This window comes from Macrobrachium nipponense, chromosome 17 (assembly GCF_015104395.2).
Source record: "Macrobrachium nipponense isolate FS-2020 chromosome 17, ASM1510439v2, whole genome shotgun sequence".
Lineage (NCBI taxonomy): Eukaryota > Metazoa > Arthropoda > Malacostraca > Decapoda > Palaemonidae > Macrobrachium > Macrobrachium nipponense.
The window spans coordinates 54,498,778-54,521,267 of NC_087210.1; the positions used below are offsets into that span (position 1 = coordinate 54,498,778).

Sequence of the window (22,490 nt, forward strand, 5' to 3'; positions counted from 1 at the left end):
ATTGCACCATGGCAAATGCTTTCATACTAGAACACACACACAAAATATACTTTTACTCATGTTCCCTACATACATACTAAAACGGTTATATTAAAATTCAGAATTAGTTTTAACTTTTGAAATGTTTTAATTCACTAAAAAACACCAATGTTTTATATTTTATCAATTAAAATGCAGTTCCTCAAAAAAGTCAAAACAAAATCGGAACTACCGAAAATGTAAAAGATTCTGACAAAATTTCGTTTATGTCTTATTTCCAAAAGTTGACAGTCTCTGTTGGTCATACTTTGGACACTCGCACAAGGACATGTCTGACTGTTACCAACTCCTTGCACTCCGAACACTCTGGAGCAGATGCGTGTGGGCCTGCTCATTAATTGTGTCCATGTGTCAGAACGGGTTATGGCCTATACGTAGACGTTGTCAGAATTACTTGTTCATGTCTCTCTCTGATATGATGAACTCCATTTCCAACCAGGTTTTATTTGCTTTAATTTGTTATTTTCTGACTCATTCCAAATATGTTGCCATTTCCTTAAAATACCCATCTTTATGTATGTTACATAATCACTCATTGGGAGATTCACACTTGATCTTGTCATTGTATTGCTTCTTTGGCTGCTTTGTCAGCCTCTTCATTCCTTTGATCCCTACATGGGCATGGATCCAACATATTTCTACTTTTTTCGTTCCAATAGATCTAATTTATGAAATTGGATAATTTAATTTTTGTGTACTATATTATTTTTTGGTTTGTAACTCTGGAGGCTTCTATGGCACTTCTCGAGTCACTAAAAATCACAAAATTATTGAGTGATGTTTCTTTAATTATTTTTATGGCCGAGGCTATTGCGCAAAGTTCTGCTGTGAATATTGAAGCTGTATTAGGAAGAGAGAATTGGTATGATTTGTCCTGGGACACTGCAGCATATCCCACTCCATGTTCCGATTTAGATCCATCTGTGAATATTGCATAATGTGGACCTTTTCGGTTCATATGGTTCTATTGTATGTTGTCTATGGTGTGATGGCGTATATAAGTATTTTTTTGATAAATATTTTAATTGTGTGCAAGTTTTCATTTTATTCATTGTCCAAGGCGGAGGTAATTTTACTACTGGAGGAATTTGTATATTCACATTTAGTGACTCAAACAGTCTTCTAGCTCTAATTGGAAAGGGGGTGGATGATTGTTTATAAAAATATCTCTGAGTTCAAATAATTTTTTTGTTGGAGAATCGCTTGTCCTAATTCTCAGAGCACTCTTCATTATTAACAAGCTCTCTATGGAGAGAGAGAGGTAGTTCACCACATTCAACCTGTAAGGAAGAGGTCGGTGATGATTTAAAGGCTCCTGAACATATTCTAAGGCCTCATTATGAACTGGGTCCAACGTTTTCAGTGCTGCGTCTGACGCCGAGCCATATACTTCGCTACCGTAATCAATTATAGATAGGACTGTTGCTTTGTACAGTAATGTAAGGGTTTGTCTATCGGCTCCCCAATTAGTGTTTGATAATTTTCTAATTAGATTAATGCTTTTTTACATTTTGATTTCAAGTATGTTATGTGTGGTTTCCAGTTTAAGTGAGTATCAAACACTAAACCTAAAAATTTTGCAGTTTTGTCTAATTGGTATACTATGATTTCTGATTTTTAAATCTATTACTTCATCATTCATCCATCTTTTTATCTTTATAAAATATTACTGCTTGAGTCTTATGTAGGGATAACTTAATCCTACCAAAAAAAAGATGAGGTCCATTCATTTATTTTTATAATACTTTTATTAATGATGCGTTCTGCATGTTTTAATACGAGAGGCTGAATAATATATGGCAAAATCATCCATGTAAAGGTTGCCCTTTTAATTCCAGTGGGTAGATTTTTATTAATATCATTAATTTGCCAGGGGTAAACAGTGTGCCATAAGGACACTTCCCTGTGGAACACCATTTTCAAGTGGAAATGTTCTCGATAATACATCATCGATTCTCACTTGAAAGCTACGATTTGTTAAAAAGTTTTGGATGAACCTAGGTAAATGTCCACGAATGTTGTTATTTTGTAAAGTTTTTAATATAGGGTACCTCCAGGTAGTATCATAAGCCTTTTCGATGTCAAAAAAGACTGCTACAGTTATTTGCTTTCGCTCAAATCCTCTTCGTATATGGTCTTCGAGGTTAGAGAGAGAATCTAACGTAGATCTGTTGCACTGTGACCCAAATTGAGTGGGAGTCAAGATTTTATTTTCTCGAATGTGCCATGTTAATCGAGCATTTACCATTTTTTCTAGTAACTTGCACAAGCAACTTGTTAGAGAAATTGGTCTGTAGTTATTTGCATCACTTGGATCTTTTCCAGGTTTGGGGATAGGAATAATTATAGCTTTACGCCATTCATCAGGAAATAAATTTCTAAGCCATAAATGATTATAAAATTGTAACAAGTATGTCTTCGCCAGAGGTGCTAAGTGGCAGATCATCTCAAAACAAATATTGTCACCTCCAGGAGCAGATTTATTGCTGTTAGTGAGAGCATATTCAAACTCTTCCATATTAAATTTTTCTATTATAATATATGTCTTCTATTGTTTCGAAATTTATTGTTATTAGTTCTATATTATTTTTCTTTATGCGGAAGTGATCATCTAAATTTCTGTCACTACTTACATTCGCTAAGTTTTCTCCTATTATATTACTCATTTCTTTTGGATCGAGTATTCTTTTTCCGTCTTTTAATATGGCATGTCTGGGTGGTTTCATATGGGTACCATTTATTTTCCTGAATTTTTCCCATATTTTTTTTATGGGAGTATTATTAGAGAGATCTGATACATATTTCCTCCATGAAATTATTCTTGCCTTGAATTACTTCCTTTCGAATTTTGCAGAATATTTTGTTGTATATAGGTTTTTAATGCCTCAATTTCTAGTAACAATATAATCATTTTTTGTAAAGTACTTTCTAATATGGTAATGTTTTATTTATTTTACTGAACTTTCTATTCAAATTATCCAATCGTCTCCCTATTGAGTGTTTTATATTTATCAATTCTGTTAGCTTTTTGGACCACCATGGAACCTTGTGTTTTGTGGATGGGGTTTTGAGTTTGGTATTGCTTTATCAGCAGCATTTTTGATGAAATGAACAAGAAACTTATAGTTTCATTATGGTCTTTTAGATATTCAAATGGTGGTATACTTCTAGTATGCATTTGAATATTGCTCCCAGTTCTGCTTTATAATATATGTGAGGAACGTGTTTTGCTGGGTTATTTTGTAAAAAGGAAATTAATATTGGGAAATGATCACTAGTGTACAAGTCATCAAGTGTTCCAATCTAACCTGTCAACTATACTTGTTGAATAGAGTTAAGTCTACAGAGGAAAATGTTCCATGTGTTTTTGAATAATATGTGCTAACTTCATCATCATTTATACAACATATGTCATTTGAATCTATAAGTTCTTCTACTTTACTTCCTGCTCTATTTGAGTTTGAACAGTTACAGTCCCATATTGGGTTGTGAGCATTAAAATCCCCTACTATTACATAGGTTCTTTGGCATTTTTAAGTAATTCTCCAAGTTTATCAATATTGTAATTTTTATTTGGTTGGTTGTATAAATAAATTATAAATGGTATAATTATAGTTTTTAATTCGAATTTTAATACCTGATATTTGGAGGTCAGCTATGTTTACAGGTACTTTGTCATAACATACTTTGTTATGTACATATATGGCTGTACCAAATTTAAATTTCCTTCTTTCTACCTGTGATGTTGATATTAAGGATATTTACCTATTGTTGGAATTGTATTATTGACATGTTGTAGACATAATATCATTGGGTTCATATTCCTTTAATAACCTTGTACTTCTCCCAGGTGTAATCTGGTCTGTAAGACCATTTATGTTCCATTGTATAATATAACTATGAAAATATTATGTTATATCGGTCGTGTTTTTGTTTCTTTTTTTGTATTATCATCAACTTGAATTTTTTGTCAAAATTTTATTTACCACATTCAGTTGTTTATCTTTATAATATTTTAAGTGCTCAATGCACATACATCCTTTTTCATGGGTGTTTAAATCGGTGGCCTCTTTCTTTCATATTTCATAAAATTTCTTATAATATTTGTTAAGCAATCTTTTGTAATATTTTTGTTATCTTTGCACAATGCAATGAAGCAATCATTGCAGCCACATGTGTTGTCATGTATATATACTGCTTTATTTGTTCTTATTGTACCTTGATTATTGGTGATGGAGTAATCTCATCACCCTTGACATAGTCACCATCATCCATGGTAGGTTCTCCTCCACTTCTTTGGTTTTTTGGTTTTTTATCTCTGCATCCATAGGTTTTATTATTATTTAGGAGATAAAGGTTATGTCCACATTTTGTTTTTTGTTCTTTCTTCAATATCTTTGGTTTTTGTTTTTGACTGATGTTTCTCTGATTATAGTTGGTTTCTTTGTTTTTGGTGTGTTCTCTCTAAAGGTCTTTTTTTTTCTTTAATTTTCGGTACATCACAACTTCCTACTTCCACCTCTGTGATAGTTATTTTTTCTTGTGCTTCTATATGCATTAACACCTCAAATGAATTTGATAGAATATTATCTAATTCATTTGCACTTGTTTCCTGATTTTTTACTATCCTAGTTTTTCCTGCATATTACAGACTTCTTCTTGAGATCTACTTTGTTGCATCTTGTTACTTCTATCTGTATGTTTTTTTGTTTCATTACTGGTTCCCGTTATAGAGGAATATGTACGTTTCTTTAGCAGGATCTTGAATTCCTCTCACTTTTAATTCTAATTTAGCTCTGCTATAGGCATGCCTGTCCTTTCTTTTAACATTTTTTAGTTCAGTGTTGTATATGTAATGCATGCATTCTTTGGATCTAGCATGATGATTCTGCTCACGTTTACACACTTAGGTTCACCGCACTTCCATTTGGTGGTGTGTTCTGTAGATCCACAGTAAGCGCACACCGGTTCATTCCTACAATTTCTCTGTGTGTGTCCATACTTACTGCAATTTTGACACTGCAGTGGCTTTGGAATATAGGGTCTTAATTCTCTATTTTGACCTAGAATTTTTATTTTTTGAGGTAGATCTGAACCCTCAAATTTTATTTTTGCTATTTTTAGTATTTGTTTATTACCTCTTTTGCTTATTGCATCATAAACCTCGCAATCCTCTACCTTGGGGTATCTCTTTTTGAGAGAGTCTAACAGCATTTTCTATTTATTTGGCTCGTCGTTATTGTCAGGAAGTACGATGGTACCCTGGGATACTGTTCATATTTATCATGTTTTTTTACTTTGACAATAATGTTATCTATTGTAAAGACAAATAATCTTCAGACTGACTTTTTGTTGTAGCTTATAAGCCAAGTCTTTTCTTTTATTTTTCTGAACGACATTTCTGCCGTTGGATGGCTATTTAATAAGCAATTTTCCAATTTCAAAGCTGAAATATTTTGTTTCTGCTTCCATAGTAAGAAACCTTGACCAACTTCCACTCCCAAAGAGGGAGTCAAAGTGAGTCAAAGTTGGGTCATGTCGTACTTAGTTTCCTGGTCTGTATATGGTATTAAAGTTTTAATACAACCTGGTCTTTGTGACTTGAGCTTCTTCAGAGTGGTCTAAATCCGTTCCAGAAGTCGTGAGGGGGTTTGGTAAATTTTCCATATAATTAAGATTTAAATTTCGTCCAGGATGAGGTCCCTCTCACCAGGGAGGCCCGACTGGGGGAGGAGCAATACTGTTACACCATGGTAACTGCCCTGGGACACTCACCTGGATATACGCCACATTACCCACCAATGCCTTAAGGGTCGTCAGTCCCATGAGATCGGACCAGCACTGCAGGCATGGCTTGACATAAAATTTCCCCTCGCTCAACCACGTCAGGTACTCTAGTTTTACGGGTGGAGTGGCATGCGCGTCCAACTCCACCCTCCATCAAGTTAAAAGAGCAAGTCAAAAATTCAATAGTCCAAAAAACTATGCCAAGGTCGGTCAACGAAGGAGGAGAAGTGAAATGGGGAATTTAAAAGGTAAGAGGAGTAAAAGGAGTTAAAAGGTCCCAATGTTCAGTTGGATCCACAGCAGAGAGCGTAGGCATAAAGGGGCATACTCTCTCTGCAGTGGATCCCTAAGCCCCCCACCTCGTCAAGGAGTTGGGATCAGGGGGCGAGCTGCTGCTGGCCACCGTCTCCGTCCGGTCCCTGTGGGAGCGGCGGTCAGGTGATCTACAGAGCTCGCTTTCGCGGTGAGACCGTGTGAGCGTCCTCACGGCACGTCAAAACCGCTGGTACCAGCCGAAGCTGGTGCCGTTGGTCGAGGGGACCTCTTCCCAGCCTCAACCTGTGGCCGGTCAGAGACCGTCACGTCAACCCGACCTGGGTACCGGCTGGTCGCTACGAGAGCGGTTCCGCTGGCCTGGCGAGAGTCACTTGCGCGACTCTCGACAGTCTTCTGCTCCGTGCCTCGATCATGACGGTGAGCAAGCTCAGGCGTCTTGACTTTAGCTGCACGGTCGCCCGAAGGAGACGTACACTCGGGACCTTCTCGCGAACGAGAAGTCGAGCCTGGTACCTGGCTTAGCAGCAGTGCTACCAAGACCAGGCGCGGATGTACCAGCAGTAGCCATGGACATCCTTGGTCCCCGTCTTCTTCTTCTCAGAAGAGGAGACGGGCCCTGTTCCCGAGGGAACAGGCAGGACCAGCAGAAGAAACACCCCCCAGTCACACCAGAGCGAGACGGGCCCTTCGAAGGTCCCGCAGGAGCCTTCTTAGGGGGGGAGGAGGCAGCCTTCTTCTTCTTCGGCTTGGAAGCCTTAGAAGTCGAAGGGGAGAGAGGGCGGCAACAGACGACGAAGAAGACGATGAAGACGACGACGACACCTTCCTCTTCTTCTTCCTCTTCTTCGTCAGCTCTCTCAGGACGACGTCAGGTCTTCATCCATGGAAAAAGTCGGGCCAATTGCCGAAGCAACACGCCCCGACTGATTCCTGTCCGGAAAGACCTGAGACCGGTGCAGGGGCACCTCCATGACGAGACGCTACGGGAGGGCAGGGGCAGGAGGGCTCAAACAGCAGACCCAGCACAGCAGGACCAGCACCAGCAGGACCAGCACCAGCAGGGACCAGCAGCAGCAGGACCAGCAGCAGCAGGACCAGCACCAGCAGGGACCAGCAGCAGCAGGACCAGCAGCAGCAGGACCAGCAGCAGCAGGACCAGCAGGCAGCAGGACCAGCAGCAGCAGGACCAGCAGCAGCAGGACCAGCAGCAGCAGGACCAGCAGCAGCAGGACCAGCTAGCCAGGACCAGCCCCCCCGCGCATGAGCGCGCACCGCGCGCTTCGTAGGAGCGGCGTGCGACGCGGCTGGGCCAGCAAACACTAGCTGCAGGTACGGCAGGTACGGCAGCATAGTCCGGCGTCACAGGCATCTCCAATTCAGCCAAACTCATCATTGGGACGGGCGGCAGATCCAGGGCGAACTTTTGGGACAGCGAAAGTCGGGAGTCGGCACCAGCACATAGAATCCAGGTGGCGGCGGCACGACCCCTCTTAGGTACGGCAGCAATCGGCTTTTGGATTGATGCCGTGGGAGTCACCGACGCAATGTGTTGCGTGTAAACCACATGAGGAGGGGCGGCGTACGCTGGTGTGGACACTGTATTAGTCGTTGTTGTGACTACACCATGAGTTACAACTGCCGACCCCGCCAGACGTTGAATCAACCGCCCTGGATACTGGGGGCGCCCTGCAGTCCCAACGACGCCACAACCTGTCCAAGGTCGTCACTCACAGAAGGCACACCTGAGGGAGGAACAGTCGGGTCAGTTAGAGGGGCACCCTCATGCCTGGGGGAGGACGAACCCCACCCAGAGCGGACGGAAACGCCCCGAGTACAATTGAACATCCGGGTATCGGGCGCCCTCCTCCACACTCGACGGATCGAGTGAGGAGAAGGACTCCGAAACCCCCCCCGCAGGGGAAGGCGCAAATCGTGGGGGCTGAGCTGGAGGTAGGAAGGATGACGAGGTATCCGTCACCAAAGGAGTCGCTGGAGAGCTTTCCGACGACTCCTTGGTCGATCTACGCCTCTTCCTACCCTCGTACAGCACCCACTGCGCCTCGGACCAATTCACACAAACATTACATGGTTCGGCTCGGGAGCATTCTCGCCCCCGACACCGATAACATAATTCATGTGGATCAATGTCAGGATAAGAGCGGAATCCGCCGCATTTACGCCCCTCCAGCCCGGGACACACTCTACGGGCAGCTGGTGGGCGCGGCGAAAGCTCTTCTTGATCCATAATTAAATTCACTTCACAATGAAAAATGAAAAAAAAAGAGTACTTACAATTTCATTCAAGACCACAAACAAACCAGTCAGAAGAAATTGTAAACATCAAAGCACACGACGAAATAGCGGGCAGAGCGATGACGAGCACGTCCTGTCACACACGGCCGAAACGCAAAAGTGATTCTTCACCGCCCGGGTCCCGCGCGGCGGCGCGCACGATCGGAAAACAAGCATTTAACTACCGTTTCTCCCCTTGTTCGAAGCTTACGACCGTCCCAGCTGACAGCTAGTTACCTTTTCCTATTGTTAAAGGACCGAGGGTTTGTATTACGTATCGGAACAACTTAAAATTTGGCCACCTTAATTTCTAACTTTGGAGAAAATACTTACTTCGAAAGGAGAGTAGAGGTCTTTAGCTCCGTTTTTCACCAACAAGAAGTCGCGACTGATGCCCATCTCCGGTGTCAGGACGCGTTATAATGTACTTTTTCGGAGGGTGGCTAGGTGTTGATTGTAGGTGGCCTGCTTGGCCTGCTGTGATATTCTACCCTATATCACATTATGTTGACGAAACTTCAATTTTTTGAATGGTATGCTTAGAGTTGTAATTGTATACTTGTTTCACCAATTAAAAATAGAGTGAATAAGACCCGTCCAGCGTGATGATGGTGGATCGTCTGTGATTTTTTACCCTACAAGTGGTGTGCAGATTTATCACAGGAAATGGGAAGTTTGTTGACACACGCGACTCCGTAAACATTGAGATGGCGTCAATCTTCTAAAAAAATGAAGCGCAAGTAAAAATTTCGAAAGCTTTTTGGTGAGATTTCCACTGCCGTGAACACCCTTTTCACTACCCTCTGTTTAATGCTTTAAATTTGGCCTTAATTTCTAACTTTGGAGAAAATAGGGGGAAACATCACAACAGGCCAACCCTCATCACGGTAGACGGGTCTTATTCACTCGATATTTAATTGGTGAAACATGAATACAATTGCAACTCTAAGCATACCATTTAAAAGACTGAAGTTTCGTCAACATATTGTGATATATGAAAGCCCCATACGAACTAAAATAAGCATGTGAGCTCTTCGTAAAATATGTTTTCAAGGCAGTTTTGAAATCCAATATGGCGGCTACGTTTTTCATGGACGGTTCTCATCAGTGACGGCACCACTTTCACCCCAGCCTTCCCAGCACTCATTTGAACAATGTTAGCGTATGTATGTAACGTTTATTGATCTTACTCAAGATTGCAGTTGTAATCAGCACAATAAAACAACATTTTGTTGCCTATATTAGTGAAAGTATGAAACTTGTTATTCCCGGGGTTATGGTTGGAACTGAATTCATTCTTACCTTGTAATCGGCGGTTTTTATCCTTACTGCCATCACAACTGAAACTCCACAGTGCTTATTTGATTGTTATTATACACATTTTGGTCTCAGTTCACTCCACATTGCACTTTAAACCCGTTGCTGTTCCTGGTTTCTAAGCGCGCGCCATAAACACAATTACAAACAGCAGACGACGACAGACGACGAAACTGCAAAGTTTTATTCCCTAAACTGTTTACTTTACTCGTTATTTAGTTTAAATTTACATTGTTATTTAAAAATTTTGATTTAATTCATGTAATTATCCTTTTTTGCAACCAAATTACCCCGAAAAATTACAGATATTTCTAACGTAGATAAAATCAAATGTTTCTAACGTTTTCGTACATCTGGCTGCCGAAAACCATAGAGGAACGAATACGGAAAAGTGCATAGAGGAACGACTTAAGTTTTTTTTTTTTTTTCGCTTTTTGTTTTTGCTAGCATTTTCATTGATTTCAGCCTTTATTAGTATTGGAATTTCTTAAATAATGTATGCCCAGAAATAAATGTAACCTTTTAATGTTTGCATGCTATAATGTTTGCATGCTAAGAATGGCAAAATCATCGTTTGCCACATTAGTGGAGGCTTCCCACACATACGCCGTTCCATTATCCTGTTAAGCGTCCGCCCCTGATGAGCTCGCTGCTAACGTACCGTCACGCTTTTTTTGTAATCAGCGATCATAGCACTGATGATAGTTTTTCAAAGTTAATATTGATTTTTATGCTTGTTATTCATACTGTAATTAACTGTAGGAAATTCTCTCTCTCTCTCTCTCTCTCTCTCTCTCTCTCTCTCTCGGAGTCCAGTCACTCGGCAAAGAAAAGTCATCTCACTCCCGCAATTGAAGAAAAGTTTGTATCATCACTGGAGGATTCAGACTAGAGCTCTCATCATCAAATAGGTTATCAATATCACACTCCTCATCTAGTATTTGCTTGATCTCACCTAAAGAAATATGACAATTTGTCGAAAATTGCATTTTTCCTAACTATACAAACCTGAGGTCCTTTAACAATAGGAAGTAGCTAGCGGCAGCTGGAACGGTCGTAAGCTTCGAACAAGGGGGAGAACGGTAGTTAACTGCTTGTCCGATCGTCGCGCGCCGCGCGACTGGGAGGTAAACAAATCACTTTTGCTTTGGCCCATGCAAAATACGCAGAGTGAGGGGTGGCATGAGGAGGGACTTTATGTTAAAGGACCTCAGGTTTGTATAGTTAGGAAAAATGCAATTTTCGACAAATTGTCATTTGTTCCGATACGTAATACAAACCCTCGGTCCTTTAACAATAGGAAGACTCACTTCTTGGTGGGAGGAATCTGAGTCTTTTTGATGAACAGACTGGTGTTCGTCCATCCCTGGAATGCCTCCCTGGTCGTAAGAGCGAGGGAGGGATCCAAGCCTCTGTCCGATTGATCGGGTGTGCACCGCAGGATCAATGGTCAGACCTCTGGGCCGAGTACTAAGAGAGGAGGCAAGCGTATCTCTTCGTACCAGCATTGTAAGAACTTTTTCCTTGTTAACATGAGCAAATGTAAAAGTAATGGGTTTGTCTCATGTTGGCATCCACTTCTCCCCCTTGTTGGAGAAAGTGGTGGATATTTACTCCTATCTCTAGTTAAAGAGATAGGATGGGAGCTCTGTTGAATAGCTTACCTGCATCTGACTCCTTTCCAGCAAGGTAACGACCGTATCCCTCTGCCCACAGGTAGAGGTAGAAAACGATGGTGAAAAGAGAAGCCAGTCACTCTCTCATTCACGCATTCATTCTCCCAGTCATACCAGGAATCGATGCTGTTCTGCCTGCTCGGTTCCTGGGTAAGCTTACACAACGTGTTGAGCAGCCACCACAGTCCCCAGGAAAAAGTATCCAAGGACTTGTGGGCAATATCCCGAAGGTAGAAGGACGTGAAGGTGGTCTGGTTGGCCCAGACACCTGCCTTCAGGACCTGCGCCACGGAGAAGTTCTTACGGAACGCTAAGGAGGGTCCGATACCTCTGACTTCGTGGGCTCTCGGACGGAGCGTACGGGATGTTCGTCGCTACCATCAGGCTTCGTACGCTCTCCTGATCACCTCACGCAGCCAGAAGAAAGCGTGTTCTTGGAGACTTCTTTCTTTTGGTGACCCCAGTGCTAACGAAGAGGCGTCGACACTCAGGCCTGAGATGTCGAGTTCTCTTCAGATAGCGCCGTAGCGCCCTCACAGGACAAAGCAGCATCTCATCCGCATCGTTATCGGTGAAGTCCAGGAGGGAGGGGATCGTGAAAGACTCGAACCTGTCGTCAGGGATCGACGGATTCTGAGTCTTAGCTACGAAGTTCTTGGGACGAAATCGAGCGTCACAGATCCCCAGCCTCTGGTATGTTTAACATCATAAGAAAGGCCATGTAGTTCCCCTACTCTCTTCGCCGATGCCAGGGCCAGCAAGAAGAGGGTCTTGAGGGTCAGATCCCTGTCTGACGACTCTCGGAGTGGCTCGAAGGGTCTTCGAGTCAAACTCCTAAGTACGAGAGTCACATCCCACGCAGGGGGCCTGAGTTCCCTGGGTGGGCAAGACCTTTCGAAGCTCCTCATTAGCAAGGATATCTCGAACGAATTCGAGATGTCCAGTCCCCTCAGTTTTAGGACGAGAGCCAGGGCGGCCCTATATCCCTTACTGTGGGTACTGAGAGGAGCTTCTCTCGGCGAAGAAACACGAGGAAATCCGCTACCTGCTGAAGAAGTGGCTCTGAGAGGAGACAGACCCTGTCACGACACCAACCACAGAAGACGGCCCACTTCCCCTGGTACACAGCTGCAGAGGACTGTTCTGACGTGTCCAGGCCATCTCTGTGCTGCGCTACGAGAAAAGCCTCTCGTTCGCAAGAGATGGTGGATAACAGCCAGCCGTGAAGTTGAAGGGACTGGACTGCGTGGTGGTACCGTTCTACGTGTGGCTGGGCTAGGAGGTTGTGCCAGGTGGTAGTTTCTCTCGGCTGCGTCCGCAAGAAGAGCCAAGCAGGTCCGGTATACCAAACGGCTTGGGAGGTCGTTTGGGAGCCACCAGGATCATTCTGAGATTGGGAGTACCAGCGCTCGACTGATCACTTTCCGAATCAGACAGAAGGGAGGAAAGGCGTAAGCGAAGAGGTTGTCCCAGGGGTGCTGGAGAGCGTCTCTGCAGCTGCCCATGGGTCCGGCACAGCTGAAAAGAAAACCTGAAGTTTCTGTTGTGCCGGGTGGCGAACAGGTCTACGACCGGTCGCCCCCACAGGTTGAAGAGCCTTTCCGCCACATCTTGGTGTAGAGACCATTCGGTCCTTATCACCTGATCCCGATGGCTGAGCTTGTCTGCTACTACATTCCTCTTGCCTGGAATGTAGCGTGCTGACAGCTCTATCGAGTGAGCCGTGGCCCACTCGTGCACCTGCACTGTCAACTGATGGAGCGGAAGAGACACTAGCCCCCCCTGCTTGTTGACATATGCCACTACTGTGGTGTTGTCGCACATCAACACCACTGAGTGTCCCACAAGCGGTCCCGAACTCTTGGAGAGCGTTGACGCCGCCTTGAGTTCCAGGACATTGATGTGAAGGTGCTTTCGTGATGGTCCCACACACTGCAGTCAGCAACTCCTCCAGGTGTGCGCCCATCCCTCGGTCGATGCGTCTGAGAACAGAAGCATCTCCGGGGGGGGAGTGCGTATAGGCACTCCTCTTAAGAGGTTCTTGTCGTCGAGCCACCAGGCTAGGTCAATGCCTCACCTTGTCCGTGATAGCCACAGGGAAAGTAAGGAGATCCATGGCCTGGGACCAACTCTCCCTTAGCCTCCACTGGAGAGACGTAGGTGAAGACGCCCGTGAGGGACTAACTTCTCGAGTGACGACAGATGGCCGATCACGACTTGCCATTGCTGTGCTGCCTGTTCCTGTCGCGACAGGAACCGGCCGGCTGTCTCCCTGAATTTGCTGATACGCAAGTCTGCGGGAAAGACTTGCCCTGCTACCGTATCTATCAGCATACCACGGTACTTCATCTTCTGCTTGGGTTCGAGATCGGACTTCTCGTAGTTTATCACGATCCCCAGATCGCGACAAAACTTGAGGAGCGATCTCTGTCCTGTAGCAACTGCGAGCGGGAGCTCGCCAGGACAGCAATCGTCGAGATACCTCAGAAGACGTATCCCGTTCGAATGGGCCCAAGCCGACACCAGAGTGAACACTCGTGTGAACACCTGTGGGGCGGTTGAGAGACCGAAACAAAGTGCCCTGAATTGGTACACCGTCCCGTCGAAGATGAAGCGGAGGTACTTTCTGGAGGACTGATGGATGGGTATTTGAAAATACGCGTCCTTCAGGTCCACTGAAAGCATGAAATCGTTCCCCCTGATCGAGTCGAGCACTGAGCGTGCCCGACTCCATCGTGAACCGCGTCGTGCGAACGAAGCGGTTCAGGGGAGAGAGGTCTATCACCGGGCGCCAGCCCCCGATGCCTTCTCCACTAGGAAGAGGCGGCTGTAAAGCCCGGTGACTGGTCCTCCACGATTTCTACAGCTCGTTTCGCCAGCATGGTCTTGATCTCCTGTCGAAGAGCGTTGTCCTTTGCTGATCCCCGGACATAGGTCTGTAGATGGACCGGTTTGGAGATGAGGGGGCCGAGACTCGAAGGGTAGTAGATATCCCTCCCGAAGGACGTCTACTATCCAGTTCTCGGCGCCGTAGCGCTGCCAAGTCGCCCAATGGCTCGCCAGGGCACCCCCCCACTTCCGGCAGCAGGTGAGGGGGAACGCCGTCCCTAGCGTTTCCCTCCTCGTTTCGACTTCTTTCCAGCACCTCCTCGGGGAAAGGAGGGCTGGGAGGAGGGCTGGTTGCGGCCTCCTCTCGCAGAAGTCGAAACAACTGGAGTCTTCACACGGGGTTTGGACGGTGCAACCGTCTTCGCCGCCGTGGAAGCGCTAGCCAAGCTCTTTGGTTTGGCCCGTTTCCGCAGTTACTCGAGATTGCCCAGAAACCTTCGAGACTGCCTGGTGGACTAAGCGGTCACTCTCGTCAGTGCGCCGCCGTTCCACCGCAGCGTCCACCATCTCTCCAGGAAAGAGAGCTGGGGAACTCCTAAGAGGTCCATTTCGTAGCCCGGAGTGCCGCCTCACGCCCAGCCCCCTTGGTCACTCGGTGTAAGGACTGCGTCCCTACGTCGAAGAACCAAGTTGGCCCACAGGTTAGCAGTCTGATGGGCGAGGTAAGAGATTGCTCTTCCTCCAGACTGGCACAGTCTCCTAAAAGAAGCGTCGTCTTCGAGAGCAGAACTCCCGGAGCCGGCCGCTACTTTGGATATTGTGAGGGACCACAAATCCAACCAGAAACTGCCTGGAATGCTGCCATAGCGGTAGATTCCAGGGCAAGTGCCTCCTGCTGCGAGAACCATAGGTTCTCCGACAGGAGCTGCTGCAGGGACACACCTGGGTAGTCAGCCTCGCTAACTCCGGGTTAACCTGTTTCGGCAGTATCGGGTCTTCCGATGGCACGTAGAATCGCCTCTGCCGCTGTAGAGGAGGAGGAAGCAGCTTAGAGGACCGTCCGGATTTTAGCGAGTCCTCCCGTCCTGAGACGAGATTCTCCACCTGATCCAGGACTGAGTCCGCAAGCTCTGATCGTGGCAACCCCATCGTCATTTTGGGCTCCCTCTTGGGACCCCAAAATGACTCGAGCCGGGACGTGGGCTCTGCTGGTGGTAGCGGCGATCCTTCCGCGAGGTCATTATGCAGACGCATCAGCTTAATGACCTCTGCGAAGTTCCTCTGTATCTCGGGCGTCACAGCGTCTTGTGGAGTAGGACCCGTCCAGTCCCTCCAGCAAGAGCATATCCCTCGATACTACTCCTCCTTCAGAAGGAGGACAGCGACAGACCCCTGACGGTCGCCTCCAACTACTTGCGCGTACGTCCTGGTCGGTCCTAAGACCGTGCCTGAGCCGTACGGCGTCATAGCCGGGTCACGAGCGGCGCACCTCTCGTGATCGCTCCTTGGTACCTCGCTCCTCCCGGTATAGCCCGAGGAGGTTGAAGGTAAACGGAGAGGCAGACCTGACGCTCCCCCCCGCTCGCTGGCAGGACCAGCGTGCGTGGAGGGCTGCTGCTGATCGTCAACCCGCGGTGACGGTCGAGCAGTAGGCCTAGCGTCGCCGCTCGCCTGGGGCGATTGGCTCGGCTGAGAACGTCGAGACCGATCTCTAGCGTCAGGCGAGCTGCCGCTGGTCACCGTCTCCGCCCGGTCCCATCGGGAGCGGCGGACGGGTGACCTGCTAGGCTCCCTTTCGCGTCGAGACCGGCCAGCGTCCTCTCGGCGCGTCAAACCGCTGGTCCTTCCTTTGAGTACCACCGTGGCTGGTACCAGCCGTGGGCTCGGTACCAGCCGTGGCTTTGGTACCAGCCGTGGACCGGGGCCGTGGGAAATGGGGACTCCTTCCTCGCCTCAACCCGTGGCCGGTCCGCGACCGTCACGTCAGCCCGAAGCAGGCCAGGTTTGGGTCCCGAAACTGCGACCTAGAGCGTCCACATTGGCCCCATGGCGAGAGTCGTGTGCACGACCTCTCGCCAGTCTTCTGCTCCGCGCAGCTGTCTTGACGGCTAGCGAGCTCGGACGTCAAAACTTTGGCTGGACGGTCCTCTTTGGAAGAGCGTCCACTCGGTGCTTCTCGCGAACGAGAAGCGGCGAGACGGAACCTGGTTTAGCGGCAGAACCGCTAGCACCAGGTGAGGACGCACCAGCCGAGGCTGATGCACCTCTGGTCCCCGTCGACTTCTTCTTTGCAGAAGAAGCGACGGGCCCTGTACCCGAAGGAACAGGAGGACCAGCAGAAGAGCTCCCCAACTCGCCTGAGCGAGCCGGGCCCTTAGAAGATCCCGAAGGAGTCTTCTTAGGGGGGGAGGAGGCAGCCTTCTTCTTCTTCGGCTGTTTAGCCTTAGAAGTCGAAGGGGAAGGAGAGGCAAGCAGAACGGACGAAGAAGACGATGAAGACGACGACGACACCTTCTTCCTCTTCCTCTCTTCTTCGCCAGGCTCCGCAGGACAGACGTCAGGTCTTCCATCCAGGAGGGAGCCGGGGCAGTTGCCGAAGCAACAGGGCCCGACTGCACCTGTCCGGAAAGACCTGAGACTGTTACAGCAAACACCAGCAGCAGGAACAACAGGAACAGGTCCGGGAAAACAGCAGGAACGGCAGGAACATTCTGAAATGGAATGTGCAGGCCTATCTGAAAAGGAAAAGTAGCTGGAACGGCAACAGGTACGTCAGGCACGGCAGGTACCACGGGAAGCAGGCGTCCTGTCGACAGTCACCGTCATCCGTGGCACTGGCGGCAGGTCCAGGGGGGTACTCTTAGGGCAGCGGAAGTCCGGGGTCGGCAAAGGAAAAAATCCAGGTGGTGGTGGCATCGTCCTCTTTGGAACGGCGGCAATGGGTTTTTGTACTGCCACCGTGGGTGTCACCGACATTATATGGGGCGTATATACCAGATGTGGTGGCATCTCATACGCTGGTGTCGTTAATGTGGTAGTAGTGGTGGTCACCGCACCATGAGTGACCACCGCCGACCCCGCCAACCGCTGAAGCAACCCCTGGATGCTGGGCACTCCCTGCAGTCCCAGCGACTCCCACACCTGTCCCAAGTCGTCCTTTCGCTGAGGCACACCTGCGGAGCAACAGTCGGGTTAATTGGAGGGGCTTCCCCGCGCCTGGGGGGCGAAACACCCCCCCCAAGAGCGGACGGAAGATCCCGAGTACAGCTGTACGTCCGGGTAGCGGGCGCCCTCCTCCACACTCGACGGATCGAGAGAGGAAAAGGACTCCGCTACCCCCCCCGCAGGGGAAGGCGCGAAACGTGGGGCTGGCCGGAGGCAGGAAAGAGGACGAAGTGTCCGTCACCAAAGGAGTCACTGGACTTTCCGATGACTTCTTGGCCGGCCTAAGTCTCTTCCTGCCCTCGTACAGCACCCACTGCGCCTCGGACCAATTCATACAAACCACACATGGTTCGTTGCGGGAGCACTCTCGCCCCCGACAACGAGTACAAACCTCGTGGGGGTCCACCTCAACGAATGACCTGAACCCTCCACATTTACGCCCCTCCAGCCCGGACACACTCTACGGGCGACTGAGGGCGCGGTGATATTTCCATTTCTTCCAATTCACTCATTGCAAGAATAATAGAATTGAGAAAAGTACTTACAATCACTCCTGATATACAGAAAGAGAAACAAATACTCAAAGTTGAAGCAAACGACAAAGCGGGCAGAGCGATGGCGAACACGTCCTTCCCACACACGGCCGAAAGCAAAAGTGATTTGTTTACCTCCCAGTCGCGCGCGCGCGACGATCGGACAAGCAGTTAACTACCGTTCTCCCTTGTTCGAAGCTTACGACCGTTCCAGCTGCCGCTAGCTACTTCCTATTGTTAAGGACCGAGGGTTTGTATTACGTATCGGAACAAATGCCTCCTCTTTGGGACATTCATTGTGAAAGTCGCGAAATCCAATTTGTCTCGATAAACGCCCGAAGCGTATTGAAAGAAAACCAACAGGGACAGGCAGTTTTCTAGCATAAGCGACCACCAGGAAAGAGTTGCCAGGCTGGAAATAAGTTTCCCATGTGCTGAGAGTGTTACCAAATGATGTTCCTACACTTTCTATACGAGTAAACGTATTATTACGGGGCTGACGGCTTGACAAGCACAGTTAAAGTCTTGAACGTAATATCCCGTTGAAGGCGCTACCGAGTAGATCGCGGTAAACGTATTATTACGTGGGTGACGCTTAACAGTTATAAACTGTTTCCATGAATTCTAGTTGTCATAGTAATGCAATAATGATAAAATTCTTTAATATTTATGTATATATACTTCCAATACATAGCCTAATTTCACCAATTTCAACGTTTTTGTGTGTAGTCTTATACCCAGGTTTTGGAGGGTCAACACATACCGATGGCAACAGAGAGAGAGAGAGAGAGAGAGAAAGGAAAGGAGGAGGAAGAAAGAAAGAAAAGGGATGGCGGTGGAGGGGGGGGGGGTTGGGGAGAGGGTAGGTGGAGCTTTATACGCGTGTTCGTATCCATTTCTGCATAATGGAGTTTTTGTCTCTTGGTACAAGGACAAGTGTCGTTATTCTTTACGATTAGTGATTCACGATACCCTTATAAATTACGGCACTGGGTGTAATGCACTATAGCAAAATCTCGTTCTGTTAAGAGTGTTCGTTACAGAAATAGGTATTGCCCAAAAACCTGCTTGCACTGTCTCTGAAACCCATAGTAGACATGCTGCTTAGTTGTCAATCAAGTTTTTATAACCAAGTATTTTTTACAAGCTAGCTATTGAATAAATTTGTATTTTTCTCAGTCAAAACATATGCCCCTCAATGCTAACTTTCCTCTTTTAACGACTTTCTGGTCATTGCAAATTCGGCCCCATAATTTCTTATGGTGCGAAAACAGACAAGAGGCCCCATGGACCGAAAACGATTGCGTCACACTACGGCGATAATCCAGCAGAAACATCTTCATATATCCAAAAAGTAAATAATAAAGATATATATGCGCATTACGATTATAACAATTACATGTATAGCTGATAACAATCTGCATGAATAACAACTGGTAAACTGTTCTGCATGACAGTTGAGTATAGCAATTATTTACAATAGGTACGAAAGTCAAGATGTCGTGACGTCATAATACAGAACTTGAAAGAACGTTCTAATTCAGAAAAATAATTACTTAAATTTGAGTCAGAGTCGAGTTACTTTTTCAATAACGAATATTTTCAAATTAATCATCATAAATATGTAAAATATTGATGTTTTACTACTTATTTAAAAATTAGCCAAGAGCACGCTTCTCGTCATCTTCTACCCCAACAACCGCTGTTTACGCCTGGCTTGTTGTTGATGAGAAATCGTGTTTCGATTGTTGTGATAAAAGTGCTCCCAGCGTCTGTGGGTACAAGTGGTGTGCGGATTTATCACAGGAAATGGTTAGTTTATTGACACAAGCTACTCCGTAAACATCGAGATGGCGTCAATCTTCTAAATACCTCGAGTTGTAAGTAAAAATGTTGAACGCGTTTTGGTGAGATTTCCACTATGTTTGAGACCGTTTTCAGTACCCTCTGTTTAAATCTTAAAATTTGGCCTTAATTTCTAACTTTGGAGAAAATACTTACTTCGAAAGGAGAGTAGAGGTCTTTAGCTCCGTTTCTCACCAACAACAAGTCGCGACTGATGCCCATCTCGGGTGTCAGGACGCGTTATAATGTACTTTTTCGGAGGGTGGCTTGCATTGATGGTAGGTGGCCTGCTTGGCCTGCTGTGATGATCTACCCTACTTACTTCGAAAGGAGTAGAGGTCTTTAGCTCCGTTTCTCACCAACAAGAAGTCGCGACTGATGCCCATCTCTGGTGTCAGGAGGTGTTATAAGTACTTTTTCAGAAGGTGGCATGCTATGATCGTCGTCGAGTTGATGCAGGCCATGCGGTGTTTTACCCTACCTACTTACTTCGAAAGGAGAGTAGAGGTGGCATGCCGTGATCGTCGGTGAATGGAGTCAGGCCATGCGGTTGTTTACCCTACCTACGTAGATATTCAACGACCTGCCTATGCAGGCTTAGGGTAGGCTAACACGATTTTCAGGACTTGACATATACCTACTAGTAGTAGGCTACTACCCTATACCTGGCCTATTACACTTAGATTAACCAATATCTGTAATACTAAATAAAAACGTTTTTCTTATGAATACTACTAACACACTATCTAGTTTCCAATGAACTAGCCCTAAGGCACGACTTACACTAGGGCCATCTGTGCCACTCTTTTTCTTCTTACTGCTATTGTTGGAGTTTTTGTTTTGGGTTTTTCTTGAGTTGTCGTCTGTCTTCGGCCTTGCTTTTTCAACCTTCTTCTTCCCCAAACGTTCATCAAGATCGACGTCGTTATCTAGTAATGCAAATCGGGAAGCCATTGAATCAAATTCACCAACTCCTGTCAAGATGAGTGCGTGCAAAAGGTGTGACCAAACGTAGTCGAGGAGGTTGCAGGCAGAAGACAGCTGAGCTGAAACGTCCGTCGGCGACGGCTCCTGATTCCTCTTCCCTCAGGAACTTGGTTGGAGGAATCAAAAGTTCCACGCTAAGATCTCCAGTTAATTTGACAATTTTCCTTCACGCATGAAATATGCATGATTGTAAGATAGCTTACTAATTACAAATCAGTCCATAAAATACTAGAAAGCCTGCGGTGAACTGAAAAGTTAATGTTTCAACTCCAATCGCATGTGCTATACCGTTCTTGTGCAATACGTGTTGTTAAAATCGCAAGAACACCTATGATTATTAGCATGAGATTACAAAATTCGGTCATGATTATTTACAGCCTTGCTATTACGTTTGCCTAACATCTTATTCTCTGTCTCCCTTTGTATCTTTTGCTCTCCGTCCTAATAGAGAACCTCAATATAATGACGTCAGTCCGGATTGTTTTTGTTTTTTTCAGGTTATTTTAAATTGAAATGAATGCGTTGAAACAAAATAAGCCAGACCGGACCACAACAAATATGTGAGCTAACTATGTTGAAGACCAACATTCAAAATGACTTCCACTGGATTTTGTGAATATAGGTAGTACATACTAAAATTACAATCTTCTTAAGCTTCTCCTCCACAACTGTAAAACCATAGATCTGGTACCTTACCTGGCATGCTTCTCAGATGAGGGAATGTTATTTTAGTGTTGCAACTGAGCTTGGTGTAATAATTTTAGTGTCAGAGCTGTATTCAATCTGATCAGTCTGTTTGTAATAAGAAATGATATGAGTAAATTCAAATACATTTTCATCCACATCATTATCACCACATTCATCGTCACCTACTTCTTCCATCTTTCTTTGGAGTTCTGTTGTCAGCATTCACTAAAATTTACAGTTTAATATTATCAACTGCTTCACTGAATTATTTGGACAAGGCTGCTTGGAGTGTCTCACACGTTAGTGGTCAATGAAGAAGTGCAGGTAGCCTTATTAAGTATCCAACTATGGCTAAGTGAGGATAGCAGTACCTTGACCTTAATTGTTTTGATTTAGAAATGTGATTATGTGAATACCTGATAGTTCATCTTGTTTATCTGGGCCACGTATCTAAATAATGAGGAGTTGTTGATTTGTGCTTCACATCCTTTCAGTTTCGTGTTTACGTTTCTATCAAACTTGTTGAATTTGTCACCAGTTGAATTTTAGTGTGAACTTGGCCATGCCATATGTAGCATAGAAAAAACCATGTCACAGGAAGACCTTGTCCAGTAATTGGGCGCTAAAGGTAATGTGTCATGTCCACTTTAGACATAATTTTGTTATGTATCACTGTTTTGACTTCCCTAGAGACGGCTGCTGTAGTAATATGAGCTTCTCAAGCTTTGATGCCGAAATTTGGCTCAGCCGCCAGCTGCGGCCACTAATCATGGAGCTACCAATTCGGATACAGATTTACGCATCACCAGTTTCCACTCTGCGTGCTCAGTTAATTACATGTCACTAGTTTTCTGTCCGCCAGCCCGTCAAAAGTGGTCGGTTTCTGGAATAAATCGTGCTCACTCCGGGCTCCTGTGTCCATTTCCCCCGGGGGTTCCGGGGGTATCATATCTATTGCAAACATGTCAGCTTATGTCTGAGATCTCATTAGACCAGAATTCAGCAGTCCATAAAATTTTGTTTGTGCTTGATTGTCACAATTAATACTATTATTATA

The 22,490-nt window shown here is 45.9% G+C and overlaps 1 protein-coding gene across 1 annotated transcript in view; it reads right to left on the bottom strand.

The window, feature by feature from the left end:
• The window catches only part of LOC135195909 (G kinase-anchoring protein 1-like), a 230,113-nt gene extending 209,261 nt beyond the window's left edge, over nucleotides 1-20,852 (bottom strand). The window contains exon 1 of the mRNA XM_064222416.1: nucleotides 20,543-20,852. Coding sequence (XP_064078486.1) covers nucleotides 20,543-20,713 — 171 coding nt within the window. The 5' untranslated portion in view covers nucleotides 20,714-20,852. The remainder of the gene's footprint in view (nucleotides 1-20,542) is intronic.
• Nucleotides 20,853-22,490: the final 1,638 nt, after the last annotated feature.